Source organism: Salvia splendens, chromosome 13, assembly GCF_004379255.2.
Source record: "Salvia splendens isolate huo1 chromosome 13, SspV2, whole genome shotgun sequence".
In the NCBI taxonomy this organism is placed as follows: Eukaryota; Viridiplantae; Streptophyta; class Magnoliopsida; order Lamiales; family Lamiaceae; genus Salvia; species Salvia splendens.
The window spans coordinates 24,749,467-24,775,900 of record NC_056044.1 but is presented as its reverse complement, the minus strand read 5'-3'; the positions used below and the strand labels follow the sequence as shown (position 1 = coordinate 24,775,900).

The window sequence follows — 26,434 nt, the reverse complement described above, 5'->3', positions numbered from 1 at the left end:
AGAATCAGATCACAAGCACTTGTCCCGTTACTTGAAAATTTCAAATACTCCATTTGTCCGCAAATAGGAATCTCATTCCTATCTGACACGGATTTTAAGAAATGTTAAGAAAAGTGGGTGGAAGAAAGTTAGTGGAATATGAGTCTCACTTGTATATATTAGTTTTAAATGATATGTGAGTGAAGTGAGTCTCACTTTTTTGCTCTCGTTTTGAAAAAATTATACTCCCTATGTCCCATAAAAATATGGGCAATGAGGATGGCACGAAAATTAAGACAAAATTGGTAAAGTAAGAGAGAAGAGGAGAATGATATGATAAAATAAGAGAGATGAGGAGAATTGTAGTTAAAGTAGTGCTAGTAGATACTGAGACCTACATTATTAAATTGATAGAACTTTCCAAAAATGGAATGCACATACACTTTACTTTTTCTCCACTTCAACTATTTATATCGTTTTTCTAAAACGAGTGCGAAAAAGAAACCTCGCTTACATTGCGACGGAGGGAGTAGTAGTTTTAAATGCTATACGTGAGTGAAATGAGTTAGTGGGATGTGGATGTCTCTTTACCATAGTATAATAATTATGAACCAGAACTATTATTCGTGCACGGACCAAAATGGAAAAACATGACTCATTCGCAGGCGGAGGGGGTATCTATCGGTGACAACGTGTTGACGGAGTTCAAGCTTACAAGAAAGATCACAAGCCGACTTGGAGAGACGGGAGCGATGCAAATTTGATGCTCTTGTGCTTTGTCTTTTAGCTCAGTTCGTTAGGAGATGTTATTGGGTTTGAGAAAGTTGGTATTCTAGATGCAGAGATGCTTCATTTAGTTAAGAAATATTTCGTTTGCAAGATTATATCTAATGATTAAATATATATAATAATTTCAATCTTTATAACTAATATATTTAAAATTTTAATAGTATTTCTTTTTAAAGTTTAAGAGAAAGAGAGTAAAAGATGATTTGACATGAAGTGATTGAAAAATATCATTTAAGTCACTCAAATGATAAGAAATACCCAATAAGGAATAGAGAAAATATCATATTCAATACCTAGATATATATAAAAGTTCAAAAATGTCTTACATGCCTTTAGAGGCATTTTTGGTGCAAAATTGTGATTAATAGTGAAAAAGTACAACAGATGTGATCACATCTTAGTCCATGGACTACCCATGATATTTTTAAAATTCATGGACTATTGGCGTGCAAAACGTAAAATTCAGGGACCATTTACGTAGTTCACTCTATACGTAATTTGGATTTGGATGGTAAATTAGTATTAATCACAATAGTGATACTCAATTAATATTCCTCGAAAGACTTTAATTAAATTTAACTCAATTTAATTAAGCAGAAGTCTATTAGGATAAGGTCTAACCAAATCACCTATAGTCTCTAGCCAAGCTCAACAAATACACTATAAATATGGGAACCGGGAAGAGAATCAGATCACAAGCACTTGTCCCGTTACTTGAAAATTTCAAATACTCCATTTGTCCGCAAATAGGAATCTCATTCCTATCTGACACGGATTTTAAGAAATGTTAAGAAAAGTGGGTGGAAGAAAGTTAGTGGAATATGAGTCTCACTTGTATATATTAGTTTTAAATGATATGTGAGTGAAGTGAGTCTCACTTTTTTGCTCTCGTTTTGAAAAAATGATACTCCCTATGTCCCATAAAAATATGGGCAATGAGGATGGCACGAAAATTAAGACAAAATTGGTAAAGTAAGAGAGAAGAGGAGAATGATATGATAAAATAAGAGAGATGAGGAGAATTGTAGTTAAAGTAGTGCTAGTAGATACTGAGACCTACATTATTAAATTGATAGAACTTTCCAAAAATGGAATGCACATACACTTTACTTTTTCTCCACTTCAACTATTTATATCGTTTTTCTAAAACGAGTGCGAAAAAGAAACCTCGCTTACATTGCGACGGAGGGAGTAGTAGTTTTAAATGCTATACGTGAGTGAAATGAGTTAGTGGGATGTGGATGTCTCTTTACCATAGTATAATAATTATGAACCAGAACTATTATTCGTGCACGGACCAAAATGGAAAAACATGACTCATTCGCAGGCGGAGGGGGTATCTATCGGTGACAACGTGTTGACGGAGTTCAAGCTTACAAGAAAGATCACAAGCCGACTTGGAGAGACGGGAGCGATGCAAATTTGATGCTCTTGTGCTTTGTCTTTTAGCTCAGTTCGTTAGGAGATGTTATTGGGTTTGAGAAAGTTGGTATTCTAGATGCAGAGATGCTTCATTTAGTTAAGAAATATTTCGTTTGCAAGATTATATCTAATGATTAAATATATATAATAATTTCAATCTTTATAACTAATATATTTAAAATTTTAATAGTATTTCTTTTTAAAGTTTAAGAGAAAGAGAGTAAAAGATGATTTGACATGAAGTGATTGAAAAATATCATTTAAGTCACTCAAATGATAAGAAATACCCAATAAGGAATAGAGAAAATATCATATTCAATACCTAGATATATATAAAAGTTCAAAAATGTCTTACATGCCTTTAGAGGCATTTTTGGTGCAAAATTGTGATTAATAGTGAAAAAGTACAACAGATGTGATCACATCTTAGTCCATGGACTACCCATGATATTTTTAAAATTCATGGACTATTGGCGTGCAAAACGTAAAATTCAGGGACCATTTACGTAGTTCACTCTATACGTAATTTGGATTTGGATGGTAAATTAGTATTAATCACAATAGTGATACTCAATTAATATTCCTCGAAAGACTTTAATTAAATTTAACTCAATTTAATTAAGCAGAAGTCTATTAGGATAAGGTCTAACCAAATCACCTATAGTCTCTAGCCAAGCTCAACAAATACACTATAAATATGGGAACCGGGAAGAGAATCAGATCACAAGCACTTGTCCCGTTACTTGAAAATTTCAAATACTCCATTTGTCCGCAAATAGGAATCTCATTCCTATCTGACACGGATTTTAAGAAATGTTAAGAAAAGTGGGTGGAAGAAAGTTAGTGGAATATGAGTCTCACTTGTATATATTAGTTTTAAATGATATGTGAGTGAAGTGAGTCTCACTTTTTTGCTCTCGTTTTGAAAAAATGATACTCCCTATGTCCCATAAAAATATGGGCAATGAGGATGGCACGAAAATTAAGACAAAATTGGTAAAGTAAGAGAGAAGAGGAGAATGATATGATAAAATAAGAGAGATGAGGAGAATTGTAGTTAAAGTAGTGCTAGTAGATACTGAGACCTACATTATTAAATTGATAGAACTTTCCAAAAATGGAATGCACATACACTTTACTTTTTCTCCACTTCAACTATTTATATCGTTTTTCTAAAACGAGTGCGAAAAAGAAACCTCGCTTACATTGCGACGGAGGGAGTAGTAGTTTTAAATGCTATACGTGAGTGAAATGAGTTAGTGGGATGTGGATGTCTCTTTACCATAGTATAATAATTATGAACCAGAACTATTATTCGTGCACGGACCAAAATGGAAAAACATGACTCATTCGCAGGCGGAGGGGGTATCTATCGGTGACAACGTGTTGACGGAGTTCAAGCTTACAAGAAAGATCACAAGCCGACTTGGAGAGACGGGAGCGATGCAAATTTGATGCTCTTGTGCTTTGTCTTTTAGCTCAGTTCGTTAGGAGATGTTATTGGGTTTGAGAAAGTTGGTATTCTAGATGCAGAGATGCTTCATTTAGTTAAGAAATATTTCGTTTGCAAGATTATATCTAATGATTAAATATATATAATAATTTCAATCTTTATAACTAATATATTTAAAATTTTAATAGTATTTCTTTTTAAAGTTTAAGAGAAAGAGAGTAAAAGATGATTTGACATGAAGTGATTGAAAAATATCATTTAAGTCACTCAAATGATAAGAAATACCCAATAAGGAATAGAGAAAATACCATATTCAATACCTAGATATATATAAAAGTCCAAAAATGTCTTACATGCCTTTAGAGGCATTTTTGGTGCAAAATTGTGATTAATAGTGAAAAAGTACAACAGATGTGATCACATCTTAGTCCATGGACTACCCATGATATTTTTAAAATTCATGGACTATTGGCGTGCAAAACGTAAAATTCAGGGACCATTTACGTAGTTCACTCTATACGTAATTTGGATTTGGATGGTAAATTAGTATTAATCACAATACTGATACTCAATTAATATTCCTCGAAAGACTTTAATTAAATTTAACTCAATTTAATTAAGCAGAAGTCTATTAGGATAAGGTCTAACCAAATCACCTATAGTCTCTAGCCAAGCTCAACAAATACACTATAAATATGGGAACCGGGAAGAGAATCAGATCACAAGCACTTGTCCCGTTACTTGAAAATTTCAAATACTCCATTTGTCCGCAAATAGGAATCTCATTCCTATCTGACACGGATTTTAAGAAATGTTAAGAAAAGTGGGTGGAAGAAAGTTAGTGGAATATGAGTCTCACTTGTATATATTAGTTTTAAATGATATGTGAGTGAAGTGAGTCTCACTTTTTTGCTCTCGTTTTGAAAAAATGATACTCCCTATGTCCCATAAAAATATGGGCAATGAGGATGGCACGAAAATTAAGACAAAATTGGTAAAGTAAGAGAGAAGAGGAGAATGATATGATAAAATAAGAGAGATGAGGAGAATTGTAGTTAAAGTAGTGCTAGTAGATACTGAGACCTACATTATTAAATTGATAGAACTTTCCAAAAATGGAATGCACATACACTTTACTTTTTCTCCACTTCAACTATTTATATCGTTTTTCTAAAACGAGTGCGAAAAAGAAACCTCGCTTACATTGCGACGGAGGGAGTAGTAGTTTTAAATGCTATACGTGAGTGAAATGAGTTAGTGGGATGTGGATGTCTCTTTACCATAGTATAATAATTATGAACCAGAACTATTATTCGTGCACGGACCAAAATGGAAAAACATGACTCATTCGCAGGCGGAGGGGGTATCTATCGGTGACAACGTGTTGACGGAGTTCAAGCTTACAAGAAAGATCACAAGCCGACTTGGAGAGACGGGAGCGATGCAAATTTGATGCTCTTGTGCTTTGTCTTTTAGCTCAGTTCGTTAGGAGATGTTATTGGGTTTGAGAAAGTTGGTATTCTAGATGCAGAGATGCTTCATTTAGTTAAGAAATATTTCGTTTGCAAGATTATATCTAATGATTAAATATATATAATAATTTCAATCTTTATAACTAATATATTTAAAATTTTAATAGTATTTCTTTTTAAAGTTTAAGAGAAAGAGAGTAAAAGATGATTTGACATGAAGTGATTGAAAAATATCATTTAAGTCACTCAAATGATAAGAAATACCCAATAAGGAATAGAGAAAATACCATATTCAATACCTAGATATATATAAAAGTCCAAAAATGTCTTACATGCCTTTAGAGGCATTTTTGGTGCAAAATTGTGATTAATAGTGAAAAAGTACAACAGATGTGATCACATCTTAGTCCATGGACTACCCATGATATTTTTAAAATTCATGGACTATTGGCGTGCAAAACGTAAAATTCAGGGACCATTTACGTAGTTCACTCTATACGTAATTTGGATTTGGATGGTAAATTAGTATTAATCACAATACTGATACTCAATTAATATTCCTCGAAAGACTTTAATTAAATTTAACTCAATTTAATTAAGCAGAAGTCTATTAGGATAAGGTCTAACCAAATCACCTATAGTCTCTAGCCAAGCTCAACAAATACACTATAAATATGGGAACCGGGAAGAGAATCAGATCACAAGCACTTGTCCCGTTACTTGAAAATTTCAAATACTCCATTTGTCCGCAAATAGGAATCTCATTCCTATCTGACACGGATTTTAAGAAATGTTAAGAAAAGTGGGTGGAAGAAAGTTAGTGGAATATGAGTCTCACTTGTATATATTAGTTTTAAATGATATGTGAGTGAAGTGAGTTAGTGGAATGTGGGGCATCTTTACCGTTTATAGTAATTATGAAATGAGACTCCTATTCGCGAACGGACCAAAATGGAAAAACATGACTCCTATTCGCGGACTGAGAGAGTATTTCGAAATTCACCTAGAGGGAATTTTTGAAATTCCCCTATTCTCTCTTGAGATATTTTCTCTTTCTTAGGTTTAGAAGTTTGATAGTTTATTATCCACGCATTATTCAAACTATTGAGTAAAGGTAATTTACTAGATGATTTGAAGTTGAATCCAATAGGTGGCGTCGCGAGAGTTAGGGTGTCCACAATAGTTAAGGCCATGGCCAAGTCCAAGCTACAAAAACTTGACCAAGGCCACAAAAAAACTTGTCCACCCTAATAGTGGACAAGCCCAAGACACAAATTAATTATTTTTTCATTTTTGGTATATTTTAATTTATCTAAAATAAAAATTATCAGACTATAATAATTAAAAAAATACATAATTTAATAAAAAGAATTTGAGATAAATTGAAAAGAGTGGAGATTGGAATGGAGTAAAAAAATTGAGAAGAATGGGTATATTTATAAGAAATAATAAGAAAAAAAATGAAACTTGCCTGAGCCGCGGCTCTCGGCCGCCACAATAGGGCGCCGCGGCTCGCGCCCAAGAGCCTCGGCTAGGCCGACTGCTCGGTGCGCCCATGGGCGCCCCCCACCGTGGCTCTGCTTGTCCTCCACTATAGGAGTCGCGGCCCGGCCAAGTCCCATGCCCGAGAGCCGCGGCTCCCTATTGTGGATACTCTTACAAGCCCTTGTATATTAAAAGTGATCTACATAAAAGATACTCCATCCGTTTCACTATAGTTGAGGTGGAACTTTTCGGCACGGAGTCTAAGAAAGGGATGTTTAGTGGATTAAGTGGGTAGATAATAAAGTAGATGAAGTAGGTGGACTTTTTAAATGTGAATTTCAATTTTGATTTGATTTATTATTTGAACTCAACTTACATAATTCTTTTTTTAAATGATTTATTTATTTGCTAATTATTCACAATAAATATTTAAATTCTGTAAATAAAAAAGAAATAGACATGGAAATTGAATTCTGTAAATTTTCGAGCAATACAATAAAAAGGCACTGAATAATCAAACAAGTTCCTTTATTCATTCACATTGAAGTAATCAAAACAAGTTCCTTAATCAAAGCATGAGGAGTTACACTTTTCAAACACTTAACAAAATTTTTACTCCAAAATGAGGCGCCACTTTTCATTTAAATGTGGCGCCACTTTCTATTCACATTAATAAAAGTTCATTCCCAACCACTGCCATTCCCAACCAAATGGAGTAAATGCTCTCTTTCCAAAAATGGCTTGAATGCTCTATACACAGCCACAACCACAGCCACTGCTCCACCACTGCATTGAATGCTCATAATGGGGCATCAAGAGTACTCCTCAGAATTCAAGAACCAAGTGGTTCAATTCATCATTGGAAGGTCGTCGGCATTGTTCCTCCTCGCGGCACACTTAAGGAGGCACAACTCAAATTCAGAATCTCCCGTCAAACATGTACACGATGGTGGAATGCTGCAAAGAAACAACAACAAAGAGGACAATCAATGCAATTGGTAAGTCTAAAAAAAAGTGAGAACTTACCCCAAAAGGTTGCATCTTGATGTTGAGGTACTCAAGAGTATGCATTTCTCAAAGAGATGCAACCTCTTAAGTGTGGCAGCCGGTTTAGGTTGTTCAAAAGCCACAGTTTGGAGGTGGGTTAAGGCTGGCCTAATTAGGCCACACACATCAGCCATTAAGCCCAGCTTAACAGCTGCAAATAAGTTGTTGAGACTGAGATTTACAGTTGAATCTTTACAGCTAGACAGGATCTTGAACAAGATCAAGTTCAGGAACATGTACAACACCATACACATTGATGAAAAGTGGTTCTACATGACAAAAGGAGCTCAAAGATTCTATCTTGCTCCAGGAGAGGAAGAACCTCATAGAACATGTAAAAATAAGCAGTTCATATCAAAAATTATGTTCATGTGTGCAGTGTGTAGGCCCTTGTTTGGTGTTAATGGTGAAGTCTTGTTTGATGGAAAAATTGGAATTTTTCCATTTACCAAACAAGTTCATGCCAAAAGGTCAAGCAAGAACAGAATGGCAGGCACTTTGGAGACAAAACCCATAGAGAGTATCACAAATGATGTGATCAGGGACTGCTTGATCAACAAGGTAATGTTTGCATCTCTTTAATGCAATTAATTTGTGCACATCAGCCATTACATACTAGTGTATCTATATACTCATGATACACTAGTAAAATCAGCTTTGTAATGTTGTGCAAATGAGGTAATGTTTGCATCTCTGTAATGCAATAAATGTGTGCACATCAGCCATTACATACTAGTGTATCTACATACTCATGATACACTAGTAAAATCAGCTTTGTAATGTTGTGCAAATGATGATATCATGCATGGCTACTTGTTGGGAACAGATATTACCTGCCATCAAAGCCAAGTGGCCCGATGGGGCAACTAAAGTTCTCAAGATACAACAAGACAATGCAAGACTACACATCAAAGACAATGATCCAGCTTTCAAAGAAGCTGCACAACAAAGTGGTTTCTCAATATCACTTGTGCAACAACCACCTAACTCACCTGACACTAATGTCAATGATTTGGGTTGGTTCCGAGCAATACAATCACTGCAAACTCAGACTGCATGCAAAAATGTGGATGATTTAGTGAATGCAGTGGTGCAATCATTCAATGAATTACAGCCACAGACTTTGGACAATGTTTTCCTAAGTCTTCAAGGATGTTTCATGGAAATCATGAAAGTTCAGGGGCATAACACATACAAACTGCCCCACATGGGGAAAGCACATTTAAGGAGGACTAATCAACTTCCAAAGGATCTAGAAGTTCCAGTGGAGCTGGCTATGCAAACAATTGCTTACCTGCGGGACCAAGGGAGCAACGAGGGATTGGAGCTGATTGCTCAGTCATTAGGATTATGAAGGTATAGTAGAAACTTTTTTGTTTTTTGGATAGACTGTTTTTGTGCATGAATGATGCATTCAGTGAATACACATGAATGCACATATCATGCTAGTGTTTTGAATAGGCAGTCAATAGGCTGAAATGATGCATTTTGTGTTTGAACAATGTTGTATCTGTGCATAAATCATGGATGTTGTTTATCTAAATGCATGTAACTATCACAACAGCACCATCACCACCAAAATCAACAACACCATCACCACCACAAACAACAGCCCCATCACCACCAAATTCACAACATCAAAACCACCCCATAACCATCACCAACCATTATGCACAACATCAACAGGTCCATCAACAACCAAAGACAAATCACAGATCACACAAACATAACAAAAGATCACATATCAAAACACAAATGACAGCCCACTTACTATAGTCAGCATACACAAAGATCTCACCAACCAAATTACGGATCCAAGCAATTTTCACCGAAGAGTGACTTCACCTCCCTTTCTGCCTCGGCCTTGTTTCTCTCCCATGCTTCCTTGTCAGCCTCGGTGATGACATATCGCCTTACAAACTCTTCATCAGACATTACCGGGCTGTCACTCACCTCATAGGAGGCGTCGCCTTCACCACTAGCAAGAACTCCGGTCGGGGTGGCGCGGCCTTCACCTCCAGATACGCAACCAGTCGGTGAGGCTTCGTCTTCACCACCAGCAACACCTCCGGTAAGGGAGGCGCGGCCTTCACCGCCAGGTACGCCACCAGTCTGGGAGGCGCTGCCTACACCTCCAAATATGCAACCGACCGGAGTTCGGTTGCCGTCGACACCACCAGCAAGGCCTCCGGTTAGGGGAGAGGCCTTCACCGATGTGGGAACGGCCGGAGTCTCGGTGAGTTCGCCGATGTGGGAACGGCATATGAACGAGAATAGATGGTGGATTAAGCCTTCATCATCTCGGGCCGATTGTCGAGATCTACGGCGGTAATTGCTCAAAATACGACCTCTCCCCCGGGAACTTGCCGAGATACGACCTCTTCTCCGGGAAGCGGACGAAATCAACCTTCTCCCACGCGACCCGGCTGGAACGCAGGTGATGCGAGGGTTAATCCATCCCTCGCCATCGGGGTGGTTCAATCGGTCCATTGTGTGTGTCGGCAAAATCAGCGAGGATGAAAGCGGCGGATCTAGGGTTTGAGAATTTGGGAAGAGAGAAAGAGGAGTAGTTTAGATGAGAGAGAGAAAGCAGACGCGTAAATGACCCACACCAAAATAGGCGATTTGTTTCTCCATTTAATTACACTAATTAAGTGTCATTAGGGAAGTTAAATAAAATGCCTAAATCACCATTAAATCTCCTAATTCTTTCCTTTTTTGGAAACGACTCAACTATGAAGAAACTTCCCGAAATGGTAAAATGACTCAACTATGGCGAAACGGAGGGAGTAATTCTTTATCCCTATACGTATGCTTAGGATCCTTTTATCCGATCATCTCAGTGTCTAATTATGTTCTAGATTAGATATAACTAGTATTAACACCCGTGCTATGCACGGGACATAAGAGTTTTAAATAATAAATACAAAATAAAATAAATATATAAAATATAAGAATTTTAAAGCAGAGTGAATATTTAAAAAATAGAAATATACTTATCTTGTCTCACTCTAAATGAAGAATTTACTACTACTTAAGTGGAATAAAAATAATAAAATCAATGACATGTTACAACACTATCAATACATATTGATAAAAATAAGAAACATTATCATTACGAAGACTTTTAAGAAATTGTGTTAAATGAAAATAAAATAGATATGATAGATGAATAAATTATGAGAGATAAAAAGAGTAAAGCAAGTGAAAATAAACTTTAATAAACTTAGTATTATTATTTAATTAATTGGAAACTAATTAAAATATACTCATTCTGTTCCGGCCTAAGCGAGACGTTTATATTTTGGCACAAGAATTTAGGTAGTGGTGTTGAATGAATTAAATTATTAATAGTAAAGTAAGAGAGAGGAAAGTAAGAAAGAGAAAGAGAGAAAAAAAGTAAGAGAAAGGACAAAGTAAGAAAGAGAAAGAGAGAATAAAGTAGAGAGAAGATAAAGTAGGACAGAAAATAGGATAAAGTAGGAGAGAGGAGTTAATTGATTGTTGCAAAAAAAAAACGTCTCACTTAGGTTGAGACGTACCAAAAAGGAATACGTCTCACTTAGGATGAGACGAAGGGAGTATTAAATTAGAGACTAATAAAAATATATTAAAATTTTAATTAAGTAAATAAAGGATAAAAATTATAAAGATTACATCTTTGAGTTGTTGATTAGGTTGTTAATTAATTCTGAGAAAAAGTATTACAATAAATGGTTAAATTTCAATTTTAACCTAAATAGAATGCAAACTAAATTCTCTATCACAATTGTAATTTTAATCCAAATAAAAGGTAAATTAATATATAAATTTAATAGCTTAATTATAAAACTAATTTGAAAATTATATATGGAATATTAAACATTGCAATATTGACTTTCCATCCAACTTGCCCTTTTAGCATTGCAATAATGAATAATATTTTAATTTTAATTAAAATAGAAGGCAAATTAAACTCTCTAGCACAATTCCAATTCTAACATAAATTGAAGGAAAATTAATATATAAATTTAATTACTTAATTAGAAAAGAATCTATTTTAAAAATTACATACTACTATTATATAAAATCCAATAAATAATAGTCAAATTAAATCCTAATTTTTAAGACATAATTTTTTAATCCTAACACCCAATTTAGAACTCTTCTCAAAATATAGTTAATTTTTTCAAACTATAGAATCCAACAAATTAAAGGTCCAAATTATATACTCCTATATAGGAAAATAAGTAGTACTACTACTCTAGTGTAAATACTACTTTCAAATTATAGAATCCAATAAATTAAAGGCCCAAATAATATACACATACAATATTCTTAAACTAATATAGTAATACTCCCTAAAAACCCTACGTGACAAAAAGCCGCCTCCCACTCCCTCACTCGGCGCCTCACCCTCTCTCTCAATCGGCGGAATTAGCCTTTCCATGCCACTACCGCATGCCCACCACCCTGCCTCGCCGCCGCTACTTCCGCCTTGCCCCGTCACTCCTCCTTCCTCACTGCTCCACCGCCCTTCCTCGCCAGATTTTCTTACCGTCTGCCTGATTTTCGTCTTCGACATCTCTCTCGTTGTTTCCGTCCAGCCGCCGTCTCACCCGCTTCCCTTCCTCACCCGTTGTTGCCGTCCAGCCGCCATGCCAGCGTCGCTGGAAAGTTTCTGGAGTGGTGGTCGCCGCATTTCAGGCAGATTCGCCTCCATGAGATAAGCACTGCAATCATAAAATTAGTGTACATTAGTTCAAATGAAATCATAAACACATTCTCAATTAATTATACACTTATAAGTATTTTAAAGCTTCTTTGAGAAGTCTTGCAGCAATCTATTTGATTTTAAAGCTTATTTGAGAAGCCACTATTGCTCCATAGGAGCTGCTTTTTTTCTATTCAATGGTTGTCATTTCTCAAAATGAACAAAAAGGCAAACAAAATTGCTTTAAAATTTCCCGCCAAAAAGGGCAATATTGACTTTCCATCAAACTGGCACTTTAGATTAGTATAGATTTCATAAATTAACTTATGAATTTTTGTGAATTACATGCCCCATCCTATGATCACCAGAACTAAAGATGGAGTTTTAACTTTTAAGCCTTAAGTTTATACCATTATATTACCTCCTTATGACCTTATCTCTACCCTAATATGCCCTTAAGAGCATACACATCGGTGCTCTTAGCTAAAAGCAGGCGTCGTGCCCTCAGTACGGCGGGTACCCTGCTTACCGTTGTGCTCTTGCCAACAGCACGGCCATGCTCTTAACTAAGAGCACCGCCGCGCCAACGGCAAGAGCACGAGCAGCGATGTGACATGCTCTGATTGACCATTGGTTTATCATTTATTTATTTATTTTAATTTGGAAAAATATGAAAAATTCAGATTTAATAAAAAAATATTTTCCCACTTCTCAATAAAATATATCCATTTTTTCACACTTTTAATTTATTTTTTCATTATTTTTATCCCAAAATTCACACTTTCATCTATAAATACCTCCATTTCAACATAAAAAATCACACTACACCAAACAACTCTCTCAACCTCAATTTTTAGGATTTTAATTATGTAATTTTTAATTTTTAGGATTTTAATTATGTTATTTTTAATTTTTAAAATTTTAATTATGTAATTTTTAAATTTTTAGTAATTTGTAATAGTATTTCGGGTATTTTTAATGCATTTTAATATTGTGGAAATGTTTTTAGTAATTGAAATATTTAAATTGAATAATAGAATGGTGGGACCCTTGAGCATGCTCATGCGGAAGAGCATGGATGTGGGTGTTGTGCTTGTTGAGAAAACCATGTAATTTTCTCACAAATAATGAAATGAACCAATTCAGTAATTTCAGAGTTAACCCAATGGAGTCTACTCGATAAAATTACTTCCCCAAATAAATTCTTAGGAGAGACTAGTGGGGACACTGTCCCTCTTAAATACCAGACTACTAACATAATTTATCAGTTGGTGTATTTATCACAATATAAAAACACTACTACCAAACCCGCAAATAATATTGAATACAATATCACAACAGAAAAGAAAACCCAGAAATAAATGCGGAACAAAATAAATAATAAAGAAATAATACACCCGAAACTTTGATAACGGAGTTCGGCCAAATTGCCTACGTCTCCGAGCATCCTCTACAGAGCCCGCTTATATTTAAATGGAGAAGGAATACAATATTTGAGGTTGTTAACAAATGGGGCAGGAGAGTTAACTAATCCTATCCCCACCGATGTGGGACAAATATTTTGCCAACAAAGTCAACAATTGTTGACTACAATTCAACAAATCTCCACTTTGGCAAAAATTTCAAGTTCCACCGAACACGATTCTTTTCCACCCAAACAAATGACCCACGGTGCTTTTATATTGGCGCTGTCAAGCGCCAGCTCCAATTCGCAGAATATTAACCAAGTCCAAACAATGTTCAAACTTGCCTCTCGTCACCACCTTGGTCAACATATATGCAGGATTCTCCAAAGTCGGAACCTTTCGGATGACAATTTCCTCTTCTTCGAGAATTTCCCGCACAAAATGATAGCGAACATCAATGTGCTTCGTCCTTGCATGAAAGACCTGATTCTTTGCTAAATGAATAGTACTCTGGCTATCAGAACTTCAAGTTGTTTCTGACCAACACCTAATTCTTTCAGCAACCCATGAAGCCAAATTACCTCATTCACAGCTTCAGTAATGGCCATGTACTCTGCCTCTATCGTAGACAAAGCTACCGTTGACTGCAAAGTAGACTTCCAACTAACTGGCGCACTCGCTAAAGTGAACAAATAGCCAGTAGTAGATCTTCACTTATCCAAATCACCAGCATAGTCGGAATCACAATATCCAACTGCAAAATGACCAAGTGATTTATCCTGCTCAAACAGCAAACCAATATCTACAGTATCTTTGATATACCGCAGAATCTATTTCACAGCTTGCCAATGACCCTTGCCTGGATCATGCATGTATCTGCTCACATTACCAACGGCCTGTGAAATGTCTGGTCTTGTACACACCATTGCATACATCAAGCTTCCAACTGCGTTAGCATAGGGAACTTTTGCCATATATTCTCGCTCATCATCCATATTTGGAGATAACTGAGAACTAAGTTTCAAATGAGGAGCAAGTGGGGTACTTATAGGTTTGGAATCATCATTTATACCAAAACATTGTAGTACTTTGGTCAAATACTGCTTCTGTGTCAGCCAAAGCTTGTCTCCCTCTCTATCCCTTGTTATCTCCATGCCGAGAATCTTCTTGGCTTCCCCCAAATCCTTTATCTCAAACTCTTTACTCAACTAAGCCTTCAATCTATTCACTTCAACTTGGCTCTTGATGCTATCAGCATATCATCAACGTATAAGAGTAGGTAGATGTATGAACCATCTTGAAGTCTGCACAAATACACACAGTGGTCGTATTTGCTTCTTGTTTACATCTCATCTTTCATAAATTTGTCAAACCGTTTGTACCACTGTCTTAAAGACTGCTTCAATCCGTATAACGATTTGTTTAACTTACAAACCCAACTTTCTTTACCAGCAACCTCGAATCCCTCCGGTTGGGTCATATAGATTTCCTCCTTCAAATCACCGTGTAAAAACGCGGTCTTCACATCAAGTTGAACTAGCTCCAAATCCAACTGCGCTACCAAAGCCAACAAAATTATAATTGAGGAATGTTTAACAACAGGAGAAAAAACCTCGTTGTAATCAATTCCCCCCTCTAGGTGTAGCCTTTAGCTACCTATCTTGCTTTGTAGCGAACACTATATTTGTCAGGAAATCCCTCTTTCTTTGCAAAAACCCATTTACATTCAATTGCCTTCTTGCCTTTCGGCAACGACATTAGCTTCCACACCTTGTTCTTCTGAAGAGATTGCATCTCTTCTTCCAAAGCACCTTTCCAACCATCGCTTTCTAAACTTTCAACACCTTTCGAAAAGATACATGGAACATCAACAACAACTGGAAGCGCATATGCTACCATATTCGCAAAACGAGCAGGTCTCTTATTTTCCCGCCTCATTCGCCTGACTTCAATTGGCTCTGATTGCTGCGAAGGTTCTTGGGGTAGAACCTCTTCATCACCTGACTCTTCTTCTTCCGTAGGAGAGTCATTTGTGGTGTTCGTAGTCGGGATCACAACTGCTTCTTCAAACTCCACCTGCTATGAAGTATCACTACTATTTGGATTTACCTTATTCAACATGGAAGATTCATCAAAGGTAACATCCCTACTTACGATCGTCTTTTTAGACTCCAAACACCATAACCGATATCTTTTAACACCAGCACTGAAACCCATAAACAAAGTCTTCTTTGCACGTGAATCCAATTTTGATTCAGTCACATAATAATATGCAACAGAACTAAAAATACGCAAAGAATCATAATCAGTTGCAGGCTTACCAGACCATACCTCTAAAGGAGTCTTGCCATCAATGGTAGAACATGGCAAACGATTGACAATGTGTTGAGCATATGTGATGGTCTCAGCCCAAAATTTCCTATTTAGCCTAGCAGTAGACAGCATACAACGAACTTTCTCCACTAGTATTCGATTCAATATAAAAATACCCAAAAGAACCATACAAAACACTACTACCAAACCCGCAAATAATATTGAATACAATATCACAACAGAAAAAAAACCCCAGAAATAAATGCGGAATAAAATAAATAATAAAGAAAGAACATACCCGAAATTTTGATAACGGAGTTCGGCCAAATTGCCTACGTCTCCGAGCACCCTCTGCAGAGCCCAATTATATTTAAATGGAGAAGGAATACAATATTTATAGGAAACTCTCCCCCAAACTAATCCTATCCCATTGATGTGGGACAAATATTTTGGCAACAAAGTCAACAATTGTTGACTACAATTCAACAGTGCTCTTGCGAAAGAGTAAGGAGTAAAAGTGGGTCCGGGCCCACTTCCATGCTCTTGCCAAAGAGCATGGATGTGGATGCTAGCACACAATTCCTATTTTGAAGGCAGCATTGCTCCCTATATTTCCATCTTTTCTCATGGATACTCACCACTTTGCCTCTGAAAATAATCTTATGCTTGGGTTTTCAAAATCAAAAAACACATTGATGGGTGTATTGCAAGATACCATGACTCATCTTGTTACTCAAAAATTCTCTCAACATGCTGATTGCTGATTTTGATTTCAGTGAGATCTTAGCTATGTTTCTATCTTTCTAACTTTCAACTCTGTGTTAATATTTGCATTATTATTTCTTTCCAGTCTTGTCTTGTGCCGAAACATCTTGAGGCACCAATGAAATGAAAGGGAAATAGTTTGCCATCACCCAGTAAATCACTAATGGGAATATGATTCAATGTAGCATCATATCAATTTTTGCATTCAAGTTCAAAATATGACCATCGTCCTGAGATGGAAAATTTAGGTTAGTTGAGTATACTATATATATATATATTATTTTCCGCAGTAAAACAACCAGCAAGATGTGGCTGTAGTTTAGTGGTAAGAATTCCACGTTGTGGCCGTGGAGACCTGGGCTCGAATCCCAGCAGCCACACATTTCTTTTTATTTAATTTTCCTTTATTCTATGCTTGTTTATTTTTTCTGGACGCGCCACAAAGATCATTTGAATTTTAATTTTCTTTTATCTATGTTTATTTATATTTTCTGGACATCAGATTACAGTGATTTTACAACATATGACGTCATCATAATTCAAACAAAGCATAATCACCAAAATATAGTCTTCTTTCTATTTTGTTACAAATTTAACGACAAAAGAACAAAATATTACTACCCATTATTATTACCTCTATTCAACATCGCAACAAACAAAAACACTGTTTGTCACAAATATAGGTTTCACCAGAAAATAATGCAATGCAGATAGATAATGGTATACTATAAGTTCATAAAATATAATGAACCCTAACACGCAATAATATAGAGCTTGCAGGTGTGGCAATACAGGCCTAAAGCCCGTAAAACACTCAAAAACGGTTTTTTTTTATCATCATTTCAAAATTCTACTAAGCTTAAGAAGGAATAGAACTTATTTGAAATCTGGCTTCTCTGGGTACGAGCAACCCGATCTCTGAATAATCACATTCGATGCATAGCAACCAGCTCTTACGCACTCTTCAATTGGCTTCTCAAGAACCAATTGTGACAAAAATCCCCCAACAAATGCATCACCTACAAGAATGTAACATTGAAGAATTTTAAATAATGTACTCATCACAAAAATTGACCTCATATTCATTTTTTAAGTAAGGAATGACACACCTGCACCATTGGTATCAATGAGCTTCTCTTTTGGCAACGGAACAACAGGGATCAACCTCACCTTCCCATCCTCTGCAACCACTACGGGGTCTGCACCCTGCGTGATAACAGTAATTCTTTTGTGTGCTCCAGAGGCCTTTGGCAATTGGGAGATCTTCAATGCTATTTCTGGAATGCTTTCAGTCTGCATGAAGAAAAAATAGCACCATACTACTATTAGCCTGTAGTGATGAACTCTCATTACTGAATCTGGTGTAATGAAATCATTACCTCGTAGCCATGAACTCGGGCAAAAGTTGATGCTTCTGTTTCATTTCCAAACACAAAATCTGTGTACCTGAAATCCGAATAATCGCGCACCCTTAATCATTGTCACCTTTTCAATCATCAAAGTAACCAGAAAACACGGGAAACCATCCTTACGGTAATACTTTCTCTTGTGCATCCTTGAAGAACTCGCAGATGAATGGAGCAGACAGGTTTGTTGCGAAAATCTGCATGTTCATGAAGGTTTAGAAAAAAGCATTATGATGAAGTAGACAGCAGATTGATTGTTAGAAGTCTGACCTTGTTCTTAGCAGCTGCATGCTCAGCGACAAGCAAGATAGATTCTGGGGAAACTGTGAGGAAAAAACCAGCCATATAGTAGAATTTGGCCTTTTCCACTGTCAAGTGGTTAAGTGTGTCAGTTTAGGAGAATTATGTGATATTGATCAAAGAGTGCTATTATGAGAGAGTACCCAAAGCCCAGTTTTCTGGTTTCTTCAAATGATCAGGTTTGTAGCAATTGGCAGCAGACAGATTGGCAATGAGTGACCTGCAATATTTTTTAATTATAAATTGTTTTTGTAAGAAAACTTAAGGAAAAAAATTCAATAATTTCTAAAAGCATACTGACCTTTCACCACCAAGCACACATACGGCACAAGTGCCTGTAGGCAATTCATCTTCATAGTAATGGACCTGTTCAAACCAGTGAGCTATAATATTAAGATAGTGATTATTTGTGTGCAAATTAGGAATCTCCTTTATCTTAAAAAAAAGTACAATACTCCGTAGTAATTAATAATAGTACTAGTAACGATGACAAATTATGTGCAGAAGGTAACATGATTATTGCATTATAGTAGAACATATGATGAGAAGATTACAAATTTAAACAATTATTAGGATGGAAGGAAGCTGATAACAACAAGATGATTGGAGAAATTATAGTATTGCAAATCATGATCAAGAAGAGGATGATCATAATAGTTAAAAGATATTGAACTGATAATGGACTTACATTAACACCAGCCAGCTTTGCATGTTTCTTCATTTCTTCCCCAAATTTGTCCTTTCCAATGGAACCCATGTAGCTGGTTGCACCAGGAATTTGTAGCATCCACTGTAGATGACAACTTGAAAGTTTAGATACTTGATAACTAATTAAATGGAAAAGAAATTATGAAGCTATAACTATACGCTATATACCTGGGCAACTCTGATTGAATTTTGTGTAGCCCCTGCATCCCAAAAACCATTCAAGTCACTTGTATAAACTCACAATAACTTGAGAAAACTTTATAGAGAAAACCAACTGTTGCTTATTCTGTATTACCTCCAGCAATAAATTCTACTTTGAACTTGGACGTCATTTCTTCATACCTGAGAATCCATAAGTGGAGAGAGTTAGACTTACACCCAGACATGAATCATTCTGAGATAACAAATGTCTCGTGTTCAACAATCTAATATTTTACTATTACAATTAAATTCCTAATTCTTTCCATTATCAGTTGAACTTCTCCAAGACTCAGTAGTAATATCAAATCAATTAACTGAAACTGAGTCCCATTATCCAGTAGCTTTATAAGTTAACAACATAACATTGATCATTATTCAGGGACAGGGTAATCATATTGGATTTAATGAAGCACGGCTTTAAAAATGTACAGATTGTACCTTAACAGTTACACGCAAATCATCGTCATTATAGAGAATAGTCATAGAAGTCCTTGATGCTTTATAGTTTGATTTCAAATTCAGTTTCTACTTTCTCATAAGCTCACAAGTTATGAAATTGTTGACATCAAAAGATATTCAGATAAAAACAAACGTATGGAACGAATTCAATAACTCAACTGTATATTTGGAATAGCAGATTACACTACAGAAAAGAACAAAAACCAATACTCCCTCCGTCCCGCTTTAGGAGTCCCGGTTGAATCGGGCACATGTTTTAAGAAAGTGTTTGAGCGTGAGGTAAATAAATGTTGTAGTGGATGTTGAGATCCATTTTTAATTGAATGTGTAATAAATAAATGTTGTAGTGGATGTTGGGACCCATTTTTAACCCTTTTTTACTTACTTTCAGGCATTTTTTATTAGTTTATCCCAACCGGGACTCCTAAAGCAGAACGTCCAAAATTGATCAACCGAGACTCCTAAAGCGGGACAGGGGAGTAATAAATAACGAGCTACTCACATCGGCAAGTGCTTATCCTCAGCCAGAATCGCATTGTTCAATTTAACATTGTACCTGTCGAGCAAAGAAAGCTAATTAGATTATTCAAACCACCACAATACCGATTCACACATATACAGATTCCAAATCCGAGATCTACTAAACCGAGCTGAATCGAAACACACCATCACGCACTCGACACTCCTACATGCAATGGCCATAATTAACAAGCAAAACACCTAAGACGTCAGATCCGTGAATCGAAACAACAGCTATGACAAACAGCACCATCTCAAGCTGAAAACGCTCAAAGCAATGTGATATCGCAAAATCGAAAAAATCTGGAGAAATTACTTGTCTAAGAAGCCTTGATCGACAACGGCGGAAATATCCAAGAGCGGATTCCCCATTCCGAGCAAAATGCCATCGGACTCCATCTCAAACTCACGATTTCAGATCAAAGATCGCGATCAATAATTCGGAGAACTGAAAGAGCGGAATGAATGAGCTCACTGTGACTTGGTTGATTTATAGAAAGAATATATATACAGATGTTAAAAATATACTCTAATTGGGGAAGTATAGGGGTAAATATACCATATACCAAATGTTTCATCAATGTTTCAAATTAGTACAAAAAGTTTTAAGTTAGCATATATCATACAAAAAGTTTGATTGGTGTTTCAAATTAGTACATTCCGTCAAATAACACTAACACCGTTAACTTTTTCATATTTTTCATCATTCACTCCACTCCAAATTATTTCTTAATACTATTTTTTCATCATATTTGCATGATACTCCTGGAAATAAAAATCGCGGTGAACACCTAAAATGAATAATACGTGAAATAAAAATCGTGATAAACACCTAGAATGAAATTCCATTTTCATTAGAATAATGATTAAAATGAATAATACTTGAAGAATGATGGCACACCATTGCTGCTGGTCTAAGTTATAGCAATGAAGATGGATTTTTTTGCCACCTCCTGCCTCGTTGCTGCTATGTGCATTTCTTCCTTTTTTGTCTTATTGCTTTGATTTGCCTTGTTGTAGAGTCCGTCTGTCGAATTTTTTTCATTGTTTCAAATATTTAGTATTGAACTGGAGCAGATGCAGAGTAAGCATTACACTCCTCTATTCAGAATGAATTGTATACCCCATTGCTTTCTGCTCTAGAAAAATCCTATCATTTTTTTCTTTGCTTGTTTCTTGTTTCTGATACTGCTGTTTCCACTACTTCTCATCTTTCTTTGAACATAAGTTCTCATTGGATTTGATAAATATAAAAATAAGAATTTATGGGATGCCAAGCATGAGAAAAGTGGTCACTTATTGACTAAATTATTATCTATTCTTTTAAGAAGGTCGTATGTGATACTAAGGCACAGTTTTAGGAAAAGCTCCTATGAAATTCTAGGAGTATTATTGTTAATGAATTAGAAAATTAATTTTCCAGGAGTATCATGCAAATATAAAAATAGTACTAAGAAATATAGTAATTTGGAGTGGAGGAAAGGATGAAAAATAAGAAAAAGTTAATGGTGTTAGTGTTATTTGACGGAATGTACTAATTTGAAACACTAATCAAACTTTTGTATGATATATGCTAACTTAAAACCTTTGTACTAATTTAAAACATTGATGAAATATTTTGTATGCATGGTATATTTATCCCGGAAGTATACTATATATTTATTCATTTGTTTTTTTAAATTGCGTGGAAGATTGAAGGCACGATGTTGTATTGTTGTTGGTGGAATGTTATTATGCGGCTAAGATTTTGTAATTAAAACCAATTTTCATATCTAAATCACACTTAGGTTGTATGCTTTTCATGCATGGCTCCATACATAACATAGTTTTTTTCTCATTACTAAAAAGTCTAAACAAAATTACTCTATTAATTTAACAGTAGTAGAATTCAAGAGAAGGGTGAATTATTTAACGTGAAAATTATAATTTATCCACGGTATAATTAGAAACAGAATTATTTTAACTAATTAACTATATAGATACCCTTTCAATATAATCATAATGGGTAGTATTACATTAACGTATAATTTAAGTTACTTGTTATAATTTTGTCCTAGGGTTTAAGTAAAACCTAAATGGCCCACAGACACCCCCAAGTTTTGAAATTTTATCTACTTTGGAAGAGCACCGACACTGATTACTGATACTAATATAAAATCGAATAGTTAAAAAATGAAAGCGAATAAATTCTACATTCAGAATTGGAAAGATTAGTAGTAATTGTTTCTGGGGAAGAAAAACCCTCAGTAGAGAATAGATTCGAGCAATGCTTATAATAAGGTTATATTTTTAACCCGTAATTCAGTTGAAGGGAAGGGAAGGGAAGGGGCATGGGCTTTATTTGCTTCTACGAGCAAAATTGATGCAAATCCTAATAAATGGAGAGAGATATGTGTTACTCCATGAAGCTTCACAAACTAATAACGGCTATATCTATATTTGCTGAAACAAAACATAAGTCAACAGCCTCATCTTGTTGAACTGCTGCCAGAAAAGAATCAAGATGTAAAAGTGCCGGATTCGGTTCAGAGGTGATCGCAGATTGCATTGGTGAACTCGGTTGTCGTTGATTTACCACCAAGATCACCTGTTCTGTACTTCCCTTCTGCTATCGTCTTCAGTACAGCATCCTGAATTTTGTCGGCTTTATCATGGAGCTTCAAATGCCGCAACATACTCACAGAACTCAGGAGCAATGCTGTCGGATTTGCCAAATTCTGCATCAACAACATGGCTTTAGCTATGTACTCAAAAAGGTCTTGTACCACTAGCTAGTAGGGGACGAAGAACAAACACAGCTTATTTGATTCCAGCTAGTCCCAACATGATAAAAACAAGTATGAATATACATTTTTTATCTTGTCAGAACCCGAGTTGCAATACATACAAAAACTATCAGCCTTTCCAACTCGAATCATATTTGGCATTATGATATAATTACAACTATTATTGTTGTGACAAATACAGCTCAGATTAATGTTATTTTCGTAGTACTATTATCTAGTGAGAAGTGAGAACTCCAACATGCTCAAAGAAGCAAATTTAACAGATTAAATGAGCAGAAGAGCACGTGTCAAGTTGTTTCCTACCTTTCCAGCAATATCAGGTGCAGAACCATGCACTGCTTCAGCAAGCGCAATCCCTCCCTCGCCAATATTACAGCTGTAGAAGATAGCAGATTAGGTGAGTTGAATAAGTTAACAATGTTAAGAAAATGGGACCAAAAGGATATACCTGGGAGTTAAGCCTAAACCTCCAATCAAGCCCGCGCAAAGATCACTGATAATGTCACCATAAAGATTAGGCATCACCAACACATCAAAAAGAGCCGGATTCTTTACAAGCTGCACATGGAAATAAACTGAAATTGGAACGGCACCGATGCAACAGCTGTGGATATTAATAATGTATTTGCAGTTTCATTGATTCTCTGATTCCTCACATTTAATAGAAAAAAACTAGTTCTAACAAGTTAGTGCAATTATATGTCAATATTTTCATTGTTTAATTTCCAATTTATAACTTATAAAAACTTTATTATTACATACAGCCATAACCCAGTACCTGTATCCTAATTATCAATTCTTTTAAGCTGTATCGACATATCTTATATTTTGAAAAGTAAAAGGTCAGATTACTGGGCATGTACCCACAGATATGTGTACGTTTAGAAGAGTAGAAGACAAAATCTCATACCATCATACAGCAATTGTCAATGACAACTTCTTCATATGTGATCTCTGGGTACTTTTCCGCTACCTCTCGACAACACTGCAGTGCAAAAGATTAAACTGAACAGCTGAAGCAGCTAAAATAAATATTAATCCTCAAGGATATTAATAATAGTAGACCTTAAGGAAAAGACCATCAGTTTTTTGCATGATGTTGGCTTTATGTATAGCAGATACTCTTTGTCGTCCATGGGCCTTAGCATAGTAGAAAGCATACTCAGCAACTCTCAAACTTGCTTGACGTGTGATGATCTTTAGACTTTCCACAACACCCCTCACCACCTAAGTAAAAATGAAATTGGAATAAACCAAATTGACTAAATATGAGTTGTTTTATAATACGGCTACGTCTTATAGAGTAACATACCTGATGTTCAAGTCCACTATATTCTCCTTCTGTGTTTTCACGAATAGTAATGAGATCAACATCATCATATTTAGTCTTGTATCCAGGTAGGCTGTAACAAGGTCTCACATTGGCATAGAGATTGAGCTCTTTCCTCAAGGTAAGGTTAAGAGACCGATGGCCTTTCCCAATTGGTGTGGCCATAGGGCCTTTCAGACCAACTTTGTTGTTTCTCACAGATTCGAGACTTTCCCATGTAAGGAAGCTCTGGGTTCTAGGATCTATCTCCGTCCCCACAAAGTGTTCTTCCCACTCAATCGGACAGTCAGCAACTTTGAATATCTGAGTTTCACCAAATGTAGCATTTGATTAGCATTAGATCTTGTAAACTAGAAAAGCTTCTTACAAAAAGATGGTATGACAGACAACACAACATGATGCCACAAATGCCATGGAAAAAGCAAAACTAAAAGATGGCTAAGTTGGTCGTATGTACCACAAGAAGATATAAATACAGCAGACAACTATGACATTCAGGTTTCTAAAACTAAGCTGGAAAGATCTTATTATTCACTATTTCAAAACTAAGCACATAACATCTTGTCTCTGGAAGCTATTAGCCAACAACCAAAATCAACATACTTTGACGGAACAACATCTCATGCCAATTGAAAATATTATTAAAATAACTGAATCATAAAGTGGTCTATAATAATGCATGCACCCCACCATTTTAAGAGACTGACAAACATTTCAGCTAGTTGTAAGAGGTAGAGTTGATTTCACCATATCCGCGACCAGTTTTAAGTGATTCACATGGGGCTGATGCAACATGCATGGAAGTGTGGAACTTGCAGAATCATAAATATATATTTTGTGTTGCTGCTTGCTAGCATATGAGGAAATCAATAGGCGCAATTCATAACACATGCACAGCCTATTAAGAATATCATGAACTTGTTAGTCAGGGAGGTTTTTGTAAATTTCCTATTTCCTTGATTCTTCTCGTTTTACCTTATTTTCTCTGGGCATACATCATGCGGCATAGAACACATCATCAACAATAACAGTAATACAAATCCAAGGAGATAGGTTAATATCCATAATGGAACCAACACCATAAATTCATGACTATCGGCCTTTGTCATCCTAAATAGCCATCAGATTGTAGCTAAACACAAATTAAAACAAAACAATTTCCATAACTAACCTAATTAATGGCCAACTAAAATCAAACCACGCATAAACCGTTATATTCCCGCACAATTTTACCAGAACCACTCGAGCACCACGAATCTAGCATTTCATATAAACATATACGCAGATAAAATATCGGCTGGAAGCAGTCGCGCACCTGTTTGACCGACTCGGCGATCTCCGGTCCGATTCCATCTCCGGGGAAAAGAGTGGCGCGGATCAGGTTGGATTCGGGTGGCGCCGTCGACGAAAAACTCCGATTCAAAAAACTAGGGATCGTGGAGGAGAAAATTCCAGACGCTCGGCTCCGAGCAAGTCGTCTCACGATCTGCGACGCCATTGATTGCTACGGATTGTGGTTACCGAACTCGATTTTCCGAGCTGCTTGTGATTTTATATGAAAAATTGAAAAGAGGCGTCTCCGAACAATAGAGAGGAGGAGTCAGCGGCTGTAAAGCGTATAAATATACACTTTTATATTTTCGATGATTGTCAAATTATTACTGTAGGGAAAGTACAACCATTTTGATTATCTTCGACAATTAGGTCTATATTTGCAAATGGAAATTATTTTTTAGTAATATCTCTATATCATATTCGTAAGGTCATCCACAACATATATTTTTTGCTCTGTATCTTTTCATTTTTTATATAACATCCGTTTATCCTTTCCCATACATATTTCTAACATTTTTTACTTTAATTATTCATTTTTATAAATTTAAACATATCCTACATTACAA

General features: G+C 35.9%; 3 protein-coding genes and 1 non-coding gene across 4 annotated transcripts; 2 read left to right on the top strand and 2 right to left on the bottom strand.

The window, feature by feature from the left end:
- Positions 1-7,404: 7,404 nt before the first annotated feature.
- On the top strand, positions 7,405-9,001 carry LOC121760763. Its single transcript, XM_042156388.1, has 5 exons — positions 7,405-7,598; positions 7,706-7,739; positions 7,846-7,981; positions 8,027-8,208; positions 8,474-9,001. Exons 1-5 carry the CDS (start codon positions 7,405-7,407, stop codon positions 8,999-9,001), a joined length of 1,074 nt encoding a protein of 357 aa, XP_042012322.1.
- An 8,131-nt stretch (positions 9,002-17,132) lies between these two features.
- TRNAH-GUG lies at positions 17,133-17,204 on the top strand. Its single transcript has one exon. It is a non-coding gene; the product is annotated as a tRNA-His (tRNA).
- Positions 17,205-17,508: 304 nt separating this feature from the next.
- On the bottom strand, positions 17,509-20,899 carry LOC121762627 (adenosine kinase 2-like). Its single transcript, XM_042158583.1, has 12 exons — positions 20,734-20,899; positions 20,401-20,454; positions 19,534-19,580; positions 19,407-19,438; positions 19,219-19,320; positions 18,832-18,896; positions 18,674-18,750; positions 18,501-18,598; positions 18,357-18,427; positions 18,204-18,270; positions 17,934-18,117; positions 17,509-17,843 (listed from the first exon to the last, which is right to left on the bottom strand). Exons 1-12 carry the CDS (start codon positions 20,814-20,816, stop codon positions 17,701-17,703), a joined length of 1,023 nt encoding a protein of 340 aa, XP_042014517.1. The 5' UTR covers positions 20,817-20,899; the 3' UTR covers positions 17,509-17,700.
- A 1,719-nt stretch (positions 20,900-22,618) lies between these two features.
- On the bottom strand, positions 22,619-26,142 carry LOC121762622 (3-isopropylmalate dehydrogenase, chloroplastic-like). The gene is made up of 7 exons (XM_042158577.1): positions 25,849-26,142; positions 24,516-24,836; positions 24,269-24,430; positions 24,114-24,188; positions 23,652-23,761; positions 23,507-23,579; positions 22,619-23,134 (listed from the first exon to the last, which is right to left on the bottom strand). Exons 1-7 carry the CDS (start codon positions 26,029-26,031, stop codon positions 22,943-22,945), a joined length of 1,116 nt encoding a protein of 371 aa, XP_042014511.1. The 5' UTR covers positions 26,032-26,142; the 3' UTR covers positions 22,619-22,942.
- Between the last annotated feature and the right edge of the window lie 292 nt (positions 26,143-26,434).